This window comes from Geotrypetes seraphini, chromosome 5 (assembly GCF_902459505.1).
Source record: "Geotrypetes seraphini chromosome 5, aGeoSer1.1, whole genome shotgun sequence".
Taxonomy (NCBI): Eukaryota; Metazoa; Chordata; class Amphibia; order Gymnophiona; family Dermophiidae; genus Geotrypetes; species Geotrypetes seraphini.
In genome coordinates, this window is record NC_047088.1 from 199,420,097 (window position 1) to 199,437,372 (window position 17,276).

The 17,276-nt window shown below is 40.6% G+C and overlaps 1 protein-coding gene across 5 annotated transcripts in view; it reads right to left on the reverse strand.

Moving 5' to 3' along the window:
- MAP3K20 (mitogen-activated protein kinase kinase kinase 20) overlaps positions 1 to 17,276 on the reverse strand; it is a 252,134-nt gene that overhangs the window by 114,370 nt on the left and 120,488 nt on the right. The window contains exon 11 of one of the 5 annotated variants that reach the window (XM_033945060.1): positions 1,030 to 1,619. The exons of the other annotated variants lie outside the window; for them this stretch is intronic. Coding sequence (XP_033800951.1) covers positions 1,296 to 1,619 — 324 coding nt within the window. The 3' untranslated portion in view covers positions 1,030 to 1,295. Of the gene's footprint in view, positions 1 to 1,029; positions 1,620 to 17,276 lie in introns of those variants that run through there. 5 annotated transcript variants of the gene reach the window in all.

The following is a 17,276-nucleotide window of genomic DNA, read 5'->3' on the forward strand; positions in this document are numbered from 1 at the left end:
CTTTATGCTGTCTAGCTTTACAGAAACAAAAGTGGTGCACATTTTATACCGAAGCTGGCTGTCTGTATGTACAAAGCTAAAAGACAATTTAAATCTATATACATATACTCATTTCTCTGCTTAGGGATTTTCAAACATACAGTAAGATTTTTGGTCTCGCTGTACAAGACATGGCATTTACTAAAATAATGTTACTAACATCAAGCAGAAAAAAAAACCCTGCCACCACCAGCCTTTCAAGAACCACAATTCATCTCATAAAGGTCAACACTCACAATTATCCTCTTTGCTGATTTTTTGGCATTTCTTTTGATATTTTTATGATCCTGTCCCACCTTTCTTTTTCACAGCATCTGTCTCACTACAATCACCTGCTTTTGACTATGCACAATTGAAATGCGGAGGATGGAGGGTGCCAAATTAGCTCCTGAGGAACAACCGATTTCCTTTTTTGTTGTTGTTGTTTTGGCAAGAGGAGACCCTAATTTTCACTTTTTGCCTATCATCTTTGAGTTCCTAGATGCTGCATAGTTATACCTTTAATGTGGCCAGGAATAGCACTGTACCTCTAAGCCCGCCACCTGGCAATTTTCTTCAGTAGATCTCATTTACTTGTCTTAAAACTGACTTCACATATTCTTTACTACACAAACTGTAGTGTCCCATGAATGATCTGTCATCAGTTTTACAGTGTTCTACCTCAGTTGCTTATGTGGCAACAACAGGGAGAAGTTTGGCCATAGTTTTATGGATCTGTGAAATCTCCCGCATTCTGTCTCTACAGGGAGGGAGCCCTTCGATAGAACAGGTCAATAATTTGTCTCGTAAGAAAGAGCACAGGTTCGAAATGAGAGCACTGCATGTTGAAAGCCCATAGTGCAAGGCAAGTGCATCAACGGGAAGCTTGGCACAATTGGGTATTGTTATTTCAAAATACAACTATCTGGAATCCATGCTTACAGAGAAATTCTAAAGGCTCCATAGATTTTGCATAGTGATCAAAGCCATGGAAATTCAGGCCTCATGGTGTAATATGAATGCAAACTGTACCCATTTTTATTAACAAAATTTGCATTTTAAGTTCAAACAATTTCAAAACAAAAAACAAACAAAACATATAATCTTAACAAACAGTCTTTGCAGGTAGAAGCAGGACTGACCTAAATCAAAAGTGTTGCATATTTTTCTTCTTGTTTACAGGTGAAAACTAGGCTTTTGTGCGCTTAGTTTCTGAACCTTGAACTCAGTTCCTAACACAGCAAGACAGAAAGCTCCATTTACTCAATGTTTTGACTTCAATCACTGCTTTCATCTGATGACCAGTCAAAATCAACAGCCATGTCGATTTTCGTCCCTTTTCTGACTGAGGTGGTTTTGGAAGAATTCTGCTTGGCTTGCAGGTTTAACTGCATCCCAGAATGCAGGTCGGGTCCTCCTACATTGATAGAGAAGACATTTCCAAAGCCCTTCATCACGGCCTGCAGACTTTTGTTCATGCCATCTACCTCCCCGTTACTGGTGGCTGTGATCTGACAAGACATCTCTGCACTGTTTGACTCCTCTGTTTTAGATTCAAAGAAAGACTTCTGAGAGATTCTCCCAGTAACAGGAAAGACAAGCTATTCAAGAAGAGGAAAGGACAGAAGTAAAAGCAAAGTTAGAATCAATTTATAATCAAAGACAAGAAAACAGATTAGAGGCCAGTAAAAGGAAAGTAAAATTATTAGTGAACAAATCAAAACATGGAAGTGAAAAGTTTTATCTTTTTTGATCAGGCTTAGATCTTTATTTAAAAAAAACACACACAAGGCAAAGAACTAAAACAGTCTGGAAAGAAATACAGGTTGTAAGATTTTCAAGAGGAATAATAATTTTATGCATAATGATGAGACATATTTTTCTACAAGAACAGTATTCATAATTTCTCTAATTTTCTTTGATTTTTTTTAATCAAAAGAAGCTGGGCTTTGGGAGACTGGACTACTACTGATTTTCTGGTTTCATCCTTTGGGGCTTCTGATTTTATGGTATTGATTTGTTCAAAGCGTTCTGTATTTTTCTGTTTATTTTAAGCAAACATATGGCATTTTACATAATTATAATTTTCTTGATTCTTTTGCTATTGAGAACTACTGTATATATGTGCATTTATATTCTGGACTTTGAAGTTGGGTCTTTTTAATCAATATGTTTTGTTTTCTGGTTTTCAATAGCAGACATACCTGCTCCCCATCAATCACAACATTCAGTTACAGTCTTACACACCCATTTGTTACAGAACACTATCAGTTGCACACATTGCAGGACACAAGCAAGCAGCCAACTTATGTCTGCCATTGACGTTGTGAAATCGATTATTCACACCATCAAAAATTACAAAGACTAGGGGGCATTCAATGAAGTTACAGGGATGCACTTTTAAAACCAATAGGAGGAAATATTTTTTCACCCAGAGAATAGTTAAGCTCTGGAATGCATTGCCAGAGGTTATGGTAAGAGTGGATAACATAGCTGGTTTTAAGAAGGGATTGGACAATTTCCTGGAGGAAAAGTCCATAGTCTGTTATTGAGAAAGACATGGGGGAAGCCTCTGCTTGCCCTGGATCGGTAGCATGGAATGTTGCTACTTCTTGGGTTTTGGCCAGGTATTAGGGACCTGGATTGGCCACCGTGAGAACAGGCTACTGGGCTTGATAGACCTTTGGTCTGACCCAATAAGGCTATTCTTATGTTCTTAAATTCTTATGTTATGTTCTTATGATTGCGCCTAAATTTCAGAGCACTATTAGTGCGGGCAGACTAGATGGGCAGTGGCCCTTTTCTGCCGTCATGTTCTATGTTTCTATTGAAGGTAGTTAGGGGGTGGGCCATTAGTGTGGGCAGACTAGATGGGCCGTGGCCCTTTTCTGCCGTCATGTTCTATGTTTCTATGTATATTATATGTGCACTAGCTTTTTAACTGTGTGAGGGAGTCTATAGGATGCTGCCACTTCCTCTTAAGGAAGTGTCAGAGCCACCTTCAAATCCATAGTCCCGCCCAAGGGGAAAGTGGCACAGGAGGGTGGAACCAGGAGGGCAAGGTCCAGGAAATAGAAAACCCCAGGACACAGCTAAGTTAAGCAGGCTCATAGAGAAGCAGCAATACCATAATTACATTTGCCTCCACCCTTACAACTGCTACAGTCAGGTAGGCCAACTTTGGATTTTTGACCTAGGTAACTGCTAGCAGTGGCGTAGTGAGGCTGAGAGGTGCCCAGAGTGGTGGCTCTCCTCCCCTGCCCTCTTTTCTGCCACTCCCCCACCTCCACACGCACCTTCCCCATCCCCTCCTGCTGTGCACACGCCACTTTCTTTCCCCCAATACCTCTGCAATGTTCCTGGCATGAGAAGCAACCCCCAACCTGATGTCGCACCAGCGTCGGCTCTTCCTTCCTCTGTGGGTCCAGGAAGTGACGACAGAGGAAGAATCAATGCTGGCGCAGCAACAGACTGGGGGTTGCTGCTCGTGCCAGGAGCATTACAGAGGTACGGTGGAAGGGAAGCATACGCACGGCAGTGGGGGGGGGGGGGGCAGAGAGGAGAACGGATGCCTGCACCCTCACCAAGACAGCGCCTAGGGTGGACTGCCCCCTTTCCCTCTTACTATGCCACTGCTAGACCACAATGGTAACTCTGGGGAATCAGAACAGACACAAGTAAAGTGTACTGCTGTGTAGAGAGACAGCAATATACACTGTGGCCCTTCAGAAGCAGGCTGCTGGAGAACCTTGTTATGGCTAAGGAACATTTTCATGTTTATTTTCTCTCCCCATCTGTGAACGGAACAGGATCCCTACCTACTCTCATTCACATTATCACAAATGGTTAGGCGCCCTAATACCATTATAGAATTGGTGCTAAGCATGCCCCTTTTACAAAAGCACAATAGCGGTTTTTAGCACAGGCCGGTGCACTGGATGCTTTGCGTTTCTCCCGATGCTCATAGGAACTCTAAGAGCATTGCGAGCAGCGCAAAACATTCAGTGCACTGGCCTGCACTAAAAACCGCTATTGCGGTTTTGTAAAAAAAAAAAAAAAAAAAAAAAAGGGGGGGAGGGGTTTGGCATCATTTTATAGAATTGCCACAATAGTGTCTGGGCCACTATAATGACCTGATGTTCTAATGTACCCTCCACCAACTACTCTACAGCACACTAAAGGCCACTCCTGGAACAGAACTATTCTCCAGAAATAATCAGAGTGGTTGTTTATGTTTGCTTCTATACGTCTCAGCATTGTCTTTTATGTTATTGTCTAATTTGTTATATGTTGATTTCTTCTTATTTTAGTATTTCTGATGTAATCTGCTTAGGATAAATAGTAATATGCAATATATAAATATCTTAAAAAAATTAATAACTTTACTTTCAGCTATTCGCCTGTATAAATGAACTAGGAAGAAGCAATATATTTAAACTACCAGATTCCTTACTTACGCTCTACCCATACGTCTGAGGTTTCCCCAGCTTTTATGATTGGTTATTTTATGTATGACTTCTGCTTATCTGTTTATTCTGGACTGTAAACCGCCTTGATGAGTTTTTGAGCTCGAATGGAGAGAAGCAACTTTTAAAAAAATAAAATAAATTTTAATACAAAAAGGGTTGTATGTATATTGAAATGATTTTACCAAGTCTGAAAAAGCTGTTTTTCTGTACTGCCGATGAAAGCTCTTTATTTGCTGTCATTTTGAGGGTAGAGATTTGACTAAAAAAAAAAAAAAGCATCAAATGTCTGTTTTGTGTCTGATTTATGTGCAAAGAAACTCTGATTTTAATCTTTAGAGCCAGAAAAGCTTCAGCCTAGTGACAGGCAGGCCCAGCACTCTTTGACTACTTCCTGGATTCAAGCTGCGTTAAATAATCCCAAAAAGAGGTTTCTGAATTCAGGAAAATTGACAGAGGCAGGTGGCATTTTAAAGGCTAACCAATTTATTGAGGCATGAGCATTTGAGGACCAGAGTCCACTTCGATAGATGATGTTGGCATTTAACTATTGAGCACTCCAATAATGAATACTAGTAGTGGTAGCAGTAAGCTCAATAGCTGGTGAAAGTTTGCAAATAGTTTATATTTTATATCCTACTTTATACAAGCGGGTCATAGCAAAAAACATACACAGTTATAACATCTTTACATACAGTTCGAATTAAAACAGAGATAATAAGAACATTCTAGCGACCAGTCCTTAAAGTTACCATAAAAGCTCAGTTCTTATACTTCATCCTGCAAAATAGAAACCTCTTCAATAATTTCTTTAAATTATACAGGTTTGCCTGCTCATGTATATATGTCGGAATCTCATTCCATGCTTGTGGTCCTATACAGGAGAACATGCTTGCTCTGGACACTTTCAATCGTAGTTGCTTAATTGATGGAATATACAAATTTGCACGTTCCACTGAACGCAACTTTGGAAGCGGAACATATGGCAGAATACTATCCACTACGTACTTTGGCACTATTCCATGTACACCGAGATGCACCATTACCAGCAATTTGTAACGTATCTGATGCTCTAATTTCAGCCAATACAGTTTAGTATAGTATTCTGGCCCATGTTCACGCCTCCCCGCTCTAAAAGAGCATCCTAACAACTGAATTTTGTACAACTTGCAAAGCACACAGTGTTGAGGCCAGTATTCCTGGAAGAACGAGGTTACAATAGTCAAAGCATGACAAAACAACAGTTTGCAAGATGGTTTTAAAAGTACTGCCTGACAAATACGATCTAAGAGAACTCAGCAAACGTAATTTAAAAAAAATCTAAATCTAAATGCACAATATTCACAATTGCACGTATTATTTTATGACACACCCAAGCTCACCTGTGCTCTCCCCCAATATACAATCCTGCAGTTATGCACTCACCCCCAAATTCTATAAATGGTGCCTAAAACTGTACGTGTACATTGGTATGTGAAGCTAATATAGGTACACAACTTGATTAATTAGCTTAATAGGTGCCAATTTAGCAATTAATACCTAGCAATTGACACTAATTGGCATTAATTAAAAGGTATGCTAACTTGGAAAGTGTGCGTCTGTAAAAAGCATGTGTTAGTAGCAGTGCACAAATGCCCAGTGCACACATAACTTAGGCACAGGCATTTAGGCTTGGTTTTAGCTGGCCTAAATATCTGCGCCTAACATACGCATGATTTTACGAAAGGTACGCGCGCCTTGTAAAACTGCGCTAAGTGCTGTGGAGGAGTGGCCTAGTGGTTAGAGCAGCTGCCTCCGCACCCTGAGGTTGTGAGCTCAATTCCCACTGCAGCTCCTTGTGATTCTGGGCCAGTCACTTAATACTTCATTGCCCCCAAGTAAACCACACAGTAAAAGCAGCATATAAGTCCCACCCCCCTTTTCTCTTTCGGCACAATATATAGAATCTGGCCCTAAGTAATGCATTTTATAGAATAGTGCCTAATGCTTATGCATGTAAATGCAAATTATTGGCACCTCTGGAGACATGATCGAGACGTTTAAGTATATTATCGGCCGTATCGAGATGGAAGAAGAGATTCTCTTTCTCAAAGGACCCTCAGCCACAAGAGGGCATCCACTCAAACTCAGGGGCGGGAAATTTCATGGCGACACCAGGAAATATTTCTTCACCGAGAGAGTGGTTGATCCTTGGAACGAGCTCCCGGTGCAGGTGATCGAGGCAAACAGCGTGCAAGAATTTAAAAGCAAATGGGATGCTCATGTGGGATCCCTTAGAGGGTTAAGCCAAGGGAACCTGTCACCAGGAGTGGGATCCCTAGGATAGTAGACTTGGGGGTGGGTCAGTAGAGTGGGCAGACCTGATGGGCAATGGCCCTTATCTGCCGTCATCTTCTATGTTTCTATATAGACCAGTATATCTCAAACTGTGTGCCTCCTGAGATTCCAAGTGTGCCACAGCACACTGAAGAGGAAGAGAGGTGCCTGCCAGCTGACTTCCCTACATGGTACAGCGTCAGCACTGCCCGATTCACCGAAGGCCTGCATGTTTCCCCCTTCTCTCTAGCGTCCTCCGGCTTCCCCCTGGTCTCCCGGTCTTTAAAGCTAATTACAGCAGCCTGCAGAGGATCGCCGGTAGGTAAAATGATTTTATTTGCAATATAGTGATTGAAATGTGTCCGTTTTGAGAATTTATATCTGCTGTGTATATTGTGTGTATATGATAAATGAATGGAAAAAATTGCATTACAATTAGTAAAGGGGATGGGATCTGGGTCAGAACTTGGGTGGGCCTAGGGAGGTCTGTGGTTGGGGTACTCAGTTGATATTTGTTAGACTTAGGGGGTACTTGGCTTGAAGTAGTTGAAAAACATTTCTGTAGGCAATCAGCTGTCACCATTGCCTCACCTCTCCGGCCCTCTTCCCTGCTGGCGAATCAGGGCCCATCTGGAGAGCCTCTGCACATGCACGGATATCAACGGTGCCTCAAGCTGTGGCCACTACCTTTAGTGATATAGACTATGCATGCACCTAATAACAGTCGCCAAGTTCTGGAATGTGGGGCTACATTTTTTTCATACCACTTTAAAGCTATATATTTAGAACCTGAAACTGGGACATAAGGCGCCACGGTGATTGATGTTATGATCTCTCTTAATAAACCATCTGAGGATGCTCACTATTGATATTTACGGTAAATATTTTGATCACCTTGTTTTGGTTGGTACTATCTGAATAATCACACTGCTCAGTATGTCCTATTTTTTATAAACTACTATAATGTTCTCAGTGGAAGAAGTTTGATTAATTCAGACGTTTTCTCCCATACTGTGACTATATGAAAAAGCTGACAAAAACCAGACCCAACCTGTAAAGGTCTTTTTACTAAAGTGCAGTAAATGTTTGCACTTACCCTATTTTAACTGCAAATATTAACATGCAAACAGGATAGAAAACAAATTCAATAAATAAATGCAGTAAATGCAAAGGCTGTGTGGTAAATATTGTTCTCTGCATTTACCACTCTGATTAGCATAGATATGCATAATGCTCCCTCTGGAGGAAGCGATAAATGCACCCTTGCTATCTACACAAGTGACAGCGTGTGATAAGCACTGTGAGCTAATTGCCATGCGCAGTCCACTCCCAGAACCCATCCAGTTCCTGCCCTTATCACAGCATTCAGTTAGCACATGAATTAAAGCATGCTGCCATGCCAGCACAGGAACGGTGCACATTAATTCCATAAGAACTGCTTAACACATGTCCCCCCCCCCCCCACACACTTTTTACAAAACCACACAAAAGATTTTTTGCGCTGGCTGGTGCACTGAATGTGCTACATTGCTTCAATGGGAATAGATTTCTTATGAGCAGTGCAGAGAATTCAGCACACCAGCTGGCGCTAAAAACTTCTTGCGCAGTTTTGTAAAAGGTTAGAGGTCCTTTTACTTAGCTGCATTAATAATAATAATAATAATAATTTTATTTCTTATATACCGCTGTACCGTGAGGTTCTAAGCGGTTTACAGTAGAAACAGAAGAAATGCAATAAGTAAGATTAATTAAGATGAAGAGAGAGTACTTAGAGTTCCCTGACTGTCCCAAAGGCTCACATTCTTGCTAAAGTACTTGAGAAAAATAAATTAGTTAGGTTATAAACATAGAGTAGAAGAAGGTAGGAAAACAGTTCATAGGAAAATTAATTTCGAATACATTATACATTATATATTGTTCAAGGCGGAATACAAATTATAGGAGATTTGGACATTACCAAAAGAATTGCGTAATAAAGATTATCTAGATAAATTACATAACAGTGATTCATGTACATTACATGGTGTGGTAGAGGATTCAATTATGAAAATTACATATCAGGGAATCAAGTGATAAGAGAATATAGTGGAGAATATCAGTATATACGGTTTACAGATTGGAAGTTACCTAATAATGTCATAAGAAGTTTATTGGATAGTGTGGAAAATGTTTATATAGGAATCAGAGTATGTATGATAGGAAAGGTTCTAAGAATTGATTAATGTGTTATTCTATAGAGGGAGAGCTTGTGCATAAAGGGAGGATATTAGTTGGTAATGACGTGTTTTCTGAATAGAAATGTTTTGATTTCTTTTCGAAATACTTTGATGTCTGTTGTATTGATTATTAGTTTGGTGATTGTGGGGTCAATTTTTGCTGCCTGTGTCGCTAGAAGGCTAATGCTCACCTAACTCTTCATGAAATGGAATACCAGGTAATGCACTTGGGAATCCTATAATAAATTGGAAATCTGAGGGCACTAACTCCATGCTAAATAATTTTTGTAAATTTTCCCAGGGGCATGTCAGAGGCTGAGGGTAGGCCTTCCTGTGTTTTACATAACCATGCAATAAATAGCCCGTGCATGGAGAGCACAGGAGGCCTTACCACCTGCAAAATGGGTGCTCACGCAATATTATTTTTAAATGGCTGTGCATTCATGGCAACATTAGCGCATGGCCATTAATGCAAAAACTAGAAAAAAAAAATTTTTAATGGCTGCAGTAAAAATGGCCATTGAGTGTGGAAAAGACCTGCATAAGAGTAAGATAAGATCACTTTTTACCGCAGCTTAGTAAAAAGACCTCTTAAAAGGCAGACCCATTATTGTAATGTTAGCAAAACTAAAAGTATGCAGTAATACTTGCATTTATGAAAGTGTCCAAATGGAATATATAAAGAATTTTCCCACAGAGACAATATGAACTAACGATACCTAGACTCACTATCCCTCAAAATTACACACTTTCAGGCTCATAATCAAAACATCCAGAAATCTAAAAACCTGCCTAAATCAGCACGCGGATGTCCTAATAGCCAAGATGTCTAAGTGCCGATAATCAAAACCAACTTTCTGGATATTAGCAGGACTTCCAAGCCACTGTGCATCCAGAGCTTAAATGGGCATGTTGGGAGGAGTGTTTTGGGAGGCGTTTGGATGGATTCTGGGCGGGCTTAGACTTAGACATCCTGCAGGGATAATCAACACTTTGGGCAGACATCCTGGACGGAAAGTATATGTTAGAGAATGACACGGTGGTTGTTACCCGCAGCTAGCCGCCAAAACGGTGACCAAAAAAAAAGGTCACCGCGAGTTCGGGGACAAGGTCATTCACCACCCCGTGGAGCGGTGAATGGTGGCACAGGGCGGTGAAGAAGTAGTGAACACGCGGTGAACGAGCGTTCGATCCGGCAGCCCACTCTCTCCCGCCGGCCATCCATGCATCTCCCCCCCTCTTTTTCCCTTACCTTTTCTTCTTGAAACTGGCGAATTCTATAAGGCTATGAGCTGTATTACAGCTGGAGCTTTGAAGTCGCGTCGCATTGCCTGCTGGAAAAAGTCTCCTCTGATGCAACTTCCTGTTTCCGGTTGCATCGGAGAAGACTTTTCTAGCAGGCAACCCGACGCGACTTCAAGGCTCCGGCTGTAATACGCTCATAGCCTTATAGAAATCGCCAGTTTCAAGAAGAAAAGGTAAGGGAAAAGGAGGGAGGGAGGGAAATGCATGGCTGGCCGGCGGGAGGGAGCTGCTGGACCGCGTGAAGGGTGCTGGGGATGGAGAAGAGAAGACGCTGAAGACGGGGACGGTGACGGGGTGGTGAAAGAGACAGCGGGGACGGTGACGGGGCGGTGAAGGGGACGGCAGAGACAGGGATGGGGCGGTGAAAGGACCAGCGGGGATGGGGCAGTGCAGAGGATGGTGGTCCGGGGACGGGACAGTGACGGGGACAGAATTTTTCCCCGTGTCATTCTCTAGTATATGTTTTCAGTTAGATCTGTTTTAGAAGGTCTAAGTGCCACAAAGGTGACCACTGCATGCATCAAGGTAAGACACTCCCACACTCCCCCAGTGTTCATGAACTCCCCTCACACCCACAAAGATCAGAATACAAACGTACTGTCTCCAGAAGATCAGCACCTGGTATATGAAAACTTACGGTAGTAGAGCTCCACACAGGTGTCTTAAATAGCTTGGTGGGTGGGCTAGTGAACCCTAAAGATGAGTAGCACGTCTCATAAGCCACTCTAACCACTAGATTTATGGTAGAAAATGTAAGCCTACTAAAACCCTACTCTACTGTTATTGAGGTGCCACCCGCAGCCATAAGGGCTATTGGGTGGGTATAGTGGATTTGGGGGGCTTACCATAACCTATAAGGGAGTCCTGGTGAGATGCTTATCTGGCATTCTTTATGTGAAGTTCACAGCAGTGCCCTCTAAGGTGCCCCACTGCTCTGTTGTCATGTCTGGGTGGCAAGTCCATTACAGGACTGGCCTCTCCCACGTCCAAATGGTCTTGTTCTGGGTATTTGGGACTTGGACAAAATTTTGGTCAAAAATTTGGTCTGGGTGTCCCAATGGCCTGGATGTCCAGATAGAGGATTCCCCCCCACCCAAAAAAAAAATTTCTAGACATATGGTGGTTTGCATTTCATAAATAGGCATTTTCTTACTGCCGACTTTGCCAGATGTCCAAATTGAACTTGGATGTATGTTTTGAAAATGTCCTTCATGCTTTTAAGTATCAAATATGCTTTATTATCTATGCACATCTTTATATAAAAGTTAAAAGTCATCTGAAGTTGCATGACTAAACATATGGAAAACATGAGGGCAAGTTAACAGGGGCTGAGCCCAGTGGGTGGGTGGTAAGGGATCTAAGAGGTGCGTTACTGCCTTTTCCCCCGTAACTGAAGTGTTTTTAATACACTATATATTGTAAGAGATGTGAACTGAAGGATTGGGGGGTAGATATGTTTAGGTAGGGCTGGTACAGATGCAGCCTAGGTGCAGGGTAAGATATAACCTTTGATACCCAGATGATAAAATTAATGGGCAAGTAGTGAAGAAAATGGGGTTAAAGCTCGCAGACAGCACCATTGTGCGTGGAGACAGAGTCCTTGCGGCACTACGAGCCTGCTAGCGAACATTGGGATTAACACCATATCCTAGGAAATTGGACTAAATCAGCTAAATCATTACCAACTAGCTGAGAACTGGGGATACCACTCTGATTTTTTGAAGGGTTTGGGACTGGGGAGGGGTATGAAATGATAAAGTAGGAAGTTACTAGGGACTGAGTCTGTTGAAAGTGGTTGTTTTGATACCTGTTACTGTGGTTAATAAAGCTGTGGCCATTTCTTTTACCATCAGAAAATTGGGCGTTTGTTGTCTTGTAGGATTGTAGAAAGAGAGGTATGAGCGCCAGGGTAGATTTTTTAAAAAATCAGATTTTTAAAATGTAATTGGATTTTTTAAAAAAATAAAATGCTTCGAGGAAAAATCTTTCTAAATACATTATAAAATACATTATAGTCCAACAGTTATTCATCATGAAATAAGGATTAGTTTTTAATTATGTTGTATGAAGCTGTATACTCATGCAATGTTTACATTTTTTGGTAAATTAATTCCATGAATCCATTCATAAAGTCACAGGCAATTTTTCTATCTAGAAGATATTATCATAGATGCTTGGTATTACATTTCTCAAAATTGTGAATTTGTGTCTGCAGAAATAGCATGCTTCTTCACAGAAGAAATGTTATAAAATATACAGTGTTGAGAAAAAGACCTTAGCCCCATTATTCCTTTGCAAATTGATGTACACAGAATCAACCCCTTACCTCTTCAGTGCTAAGAGCGGCATAATAAAAAAAAAGGTCTAAGTCCATTTTGGGTCTAGAGTGGTAGTCACCCAAAGTCCATTCTCAAAAAATACGTACATCCAAAATATATTTTTTCGAGAATCATCTAATTATACGTCCAGCTGTTTGATCGTTCAGACTGCCAAGTCGTCTATCTTTATATTGCATTCTCGTCCCAAAAATCATCTAAGTCCAAAACGCCTAGAAAAAGACCTTTGGATGCGAGAGGGATCAGCAAAGGAATGGACTGACCACCCAGACATAGCAACAGAGTAGTGGGGCACCTTACAAGGCACCGATGTGAACTTCACAGAAAGGGTGCCACATAAACATCTCACCACAAATCCCTTGCAGGTCATGGTTAGCCCCCAAAACCTATTATACCCACTTGTCTACCACCCCAATAGCCCTTATGGCTGCAGTTGGCACCTATATGGCAATACATTAGGGTTTGGGGGTTTTGGTTGACCTTACATTTTTCAACCTAGAATGCAGTGAATAGAATGGATTATGGGCCTGGTCCTCTTCTCTATGGTTCACTAGCCCCCCTAAGACTACTTAAGCCACCTCTGTGCAGCTCTACTAGGCTTTCCTATGCTAGTTGCAGATGTTCTGGAGACAAGTGTTTGTTTTTATTCCGATTATTTGGCAGTGTGAGTGTGGGGGGGGGGGGTCAGTGATCATTGGGGGAACTTGTGGGGGTCTGTACTTTGTGTCTGCAGTAGTTATCTGGTCACTTTGTATACCTTCTGGGCACTTATACCTGTTTTTAGATTGCCTAAGTCACAATGTGTAAGTTCCATCTAGGCAGTCTCGTCAAACTTTTGATTATCGCTGCAGGACGGCTAAGTTTGGTTGGCCCACATCCCGCCCGCCTCCCGCCCTAACCACTCCTCAAAAAATGCCCTTTTTCGCTCTGGGCGCAAAGCGGCAGTCAAAAGGCCTAAGCTGCCTCTAGATATATCTAAAACCTGTTTCGATTATCGGCACTAGGACGACCTGTCTTTTAAGGACGTCCAAGTACCGATTTAGGCAGGTTTTTAGATGTATTTTCATTTTGGTTATGTACCACCAAGTTTATATATCTGCACAAGGAGTTAAGTGTGAGGACAAAGGGGCAAGCAGAAAAAATGAAAGTAAAACTTTTTTAGCAGAATACTCCACAAATCTTGGGATCTTTGTGTATAAAGCCTGAAGTTATAATATTATTCTCTCCTTGGAGGAGAAAACCTATAATGGTAGCAGGCCATAAAAGAGCCAATTTGGGAATATATTAATGAAGTTCCTCTACTTATGGGTATTGCTGACATGTGTGCAAAATGCAAATATTGCAACAAAGAAATGTAAGGCCCAGTGGCCCGAATGAAACATCATCATGAGAAGTGCTTTGATGAAAATGACAAAAGGAATATATTTGAACAGGCAGAATCTTTAAGTTGGTAAATGTTTAGATTTCATCATATTTCTTAAAGACTGCCTTGACGAACTGTCATATTTGAGCAAAAATATATTTGTTATTATTACTGCATATTGCCATCATTTTGATGCAGGTATTGTGAAGAAATAAAGAGTTGAAACAAGCTTTTTGGGCAGTACTGAGTGGCAGTGAATATGAGTAATTTTAGAAATATAGAAACATGATGGCAGATAAAGGCCAAATAGCCCATCTAATCTGCCCATCCACAGTAGTCATTATTTCTTTCTCTCTCCGAGAGATCCCACATTCCTATCCCAGGCCCTCTTGAATTCAGACACAGTCTCTGTCTCCACCACCTCTTTAGGGAGACTGTTCCATGCATCTATCACCCTTTCTGTAAAAAAGTATTTCCTTTCCTTAGATTACTCCGGAGCCTATCACCTCTTAACTTCATTCTATGCCCTCTCATTACAGAGTTTCCTTTCAAATGAAAGAGACTCGACTCAAGCGCGTTTACATTACATAGGTATTTAAACGTCTCTATCATATTTCCCCTCTCCTGCCTTTCCTCCAAAGTATACAGATTGAGATCTTTAAGTCTGTCTCCATACGCCTTATGATGAAGACCACATACCATTTTACTAGCCATCCTCTGGACCGACTCCATCCTTTTTATATCTTTTGAAAAGTGTGGCCTCCAGAATTGTACACAATATTCTAAATGAGGTCTCGCCAAAGTCTTATACAGGGGCATCAATACCTCCTTTTTCCTATTGGCCATACCTCTCCCTATGCAACCTAGCATCCTTCTAGCTTTCGCCGTCATCTTTTCAACCTGTTTGGCCACCTTACGATCATCAAATACAATCACACCCAAGTCCCGCTCTTCTGTCGTGCACATAAGCTCTTCACTCCCTAATCTGTACCGTTCCCTCAGGTTTTTGTAGCCCAAATGCATGTCCTTGCATTTCTTAGCATTACATTTTAGCTGCAGAAATGGTATCAATAATGAAAGCAACAATACCTCCAAATGTAAAGTCCTAGGACCAATCAACCTCTTGGTAAGATGAAATTAAAGGGAATCCTTTTCAGAAATAACAGCATTGACTTTTTTGTTTAGGGGAATCTATCATCAACCTAAAGAATTCTGGAAACTATCCACTTTCAAAATCACTATCCTCATGTTCTACAGTTGCAGAGTTATCTGTACAGGATAGTGTTTCAGTTACATCAGGGATGCCAAAGTCCCTCCTCGAGGGCCGCAATCCAGTCGGGTTTTCAGGATTTCCCTAATGAATATGCATGAGATCTATTAGCATACAATGAAAGCAGTGCATGCAAATAGATCTCATGCATATTCATTGGGGAAATCCTGAAAACCCGACTGGATTGTGGCCCTCGAGGAGGGACTTTGACACCCCTGAGTTACAGCATATATATCACCTATCCATAGTATACGCGTTATCACCTAAAAGAAAGAAAAAAATCCGACCATCTAGAAATCACCATAGATAAGTCTGTGATAAAAACCAGCAGATTAGAAAAACAAGAGGTAATTGTTGAAAAAAATTGCCCAGTTTGTTTGTGTAACAAATTCTTCTTTCCATCTGATTGAAACCTCACACATCCCCTATAGTATCTCCTAGCCAATTCTTCAAACCATATCCCCAAAATATATTCAGAAACCTAAACAAGCAACCTCCATCTGTAACCAGAATATTTCTTCCCTCAACGTTATGTAATAATCTTCTATAACCTGAATGTATTGTTATTCTTACTTGATATGTAAACTTCCTGGAAATGTCCAGATTTCTTCTAATTTTGTAATCCGCTTAGAACCGCAAGGCACAGGCGGAATAGAAATCACTAATGGAATGGAATGGAATCATTACTATGGTTCAGTCACTGAAATCAGGATACAGTCCACACAACAGAGTAGAGGTTTCAGGCAAACTGCTGGATAAAGTGTATGACTAGAATGGGTGGAGCCAAGCTAGCACACCAACAAGATGTTAGATGGAACTCTGAAGTGGACTATTTTGAGCACTATATCAAGAACTGGCCTTCTCCGATGACAGCTTGTGAACAAAGTCGAGGAAAAATATAGTAGATAGCACTTACAGCCCAAATCCTCAACATTGGACTTAAAGATATGCTGAGAATCCTGAAACCCATTTCTGAAGCTTTAAACAAAATACAGAAAAATCACTGTTTTATTGCTGATGCTGTTAAAATTTGGGAGGAGCTGAGTAAGAACTTAAACACAGAACTGCACAACGATAGAATTAAATTACAAGCATTAAAAAAACCAAATGGGACAAGCATTGTCTCCAGTTCACTTTCTTGCAAATATTGTCAATATCCAGTACCAGGGTCAAACCTTAAATGCTAAAGACGAGGCGTTAGCTATGACACGGCTATCCAGGAATCGTCCATCTGTTATGCCAACTATAATAAACTTCAGAGCTAAGGAGGAACCATTCAAGAAATATATGTTTACCGAAGATGTTTTAAAGAAAGTCACACCTGCAAACTGGTGGAGGTCACTTATTAAGCTGTTGGATTTTGAAGTAAGGATTTAACTTTTAACAGCAGTAGCTTCTTCTGCTGGCATAGAAAGACTATTCTCTTGATTTGGACTCATTTATTCCAAATTGAGAAATCATTTGGGACTCGATAAAACAGGAAAGTTTGTTTTTCTTTTCCAGATTATGAACAAACAAGAAGATGAAGATGAGTGAGCTACAGAAGACCTGGCAGATATAAGCTTTTTAAAAGATATTTTCTTTAACCACATCAGTTAACATGGATGTTTAAGCAAAAACTATGCTCTAGTCATTATTTTGGTTAAATAAAACTATTTAAATTATTACAGTAATGATTTTTCTCCTTTCAATAAAATACAGCAGAAAAGTCCAAATATAAATCATTAACCTATTAAACTGGAGATAGTTCACTTCTCAGTAATTTCATAATTATTTATGTATTTCTAGTAATATAACCAAATCAGTAATTTTTGATACAACTGTAAAACTAATCTGAAAAGTTATTTTTCAAAAAATGAAACTTTAATCTAGTTATAAATATTAAGATTATACCAGCAAGAATGAGTCTTTCTGTAGAAAACCATGACTTAAATCAAGTCTTTCTGACTAGTGATTTAAATCAAATCCACCCTGCTCAAAACTAAC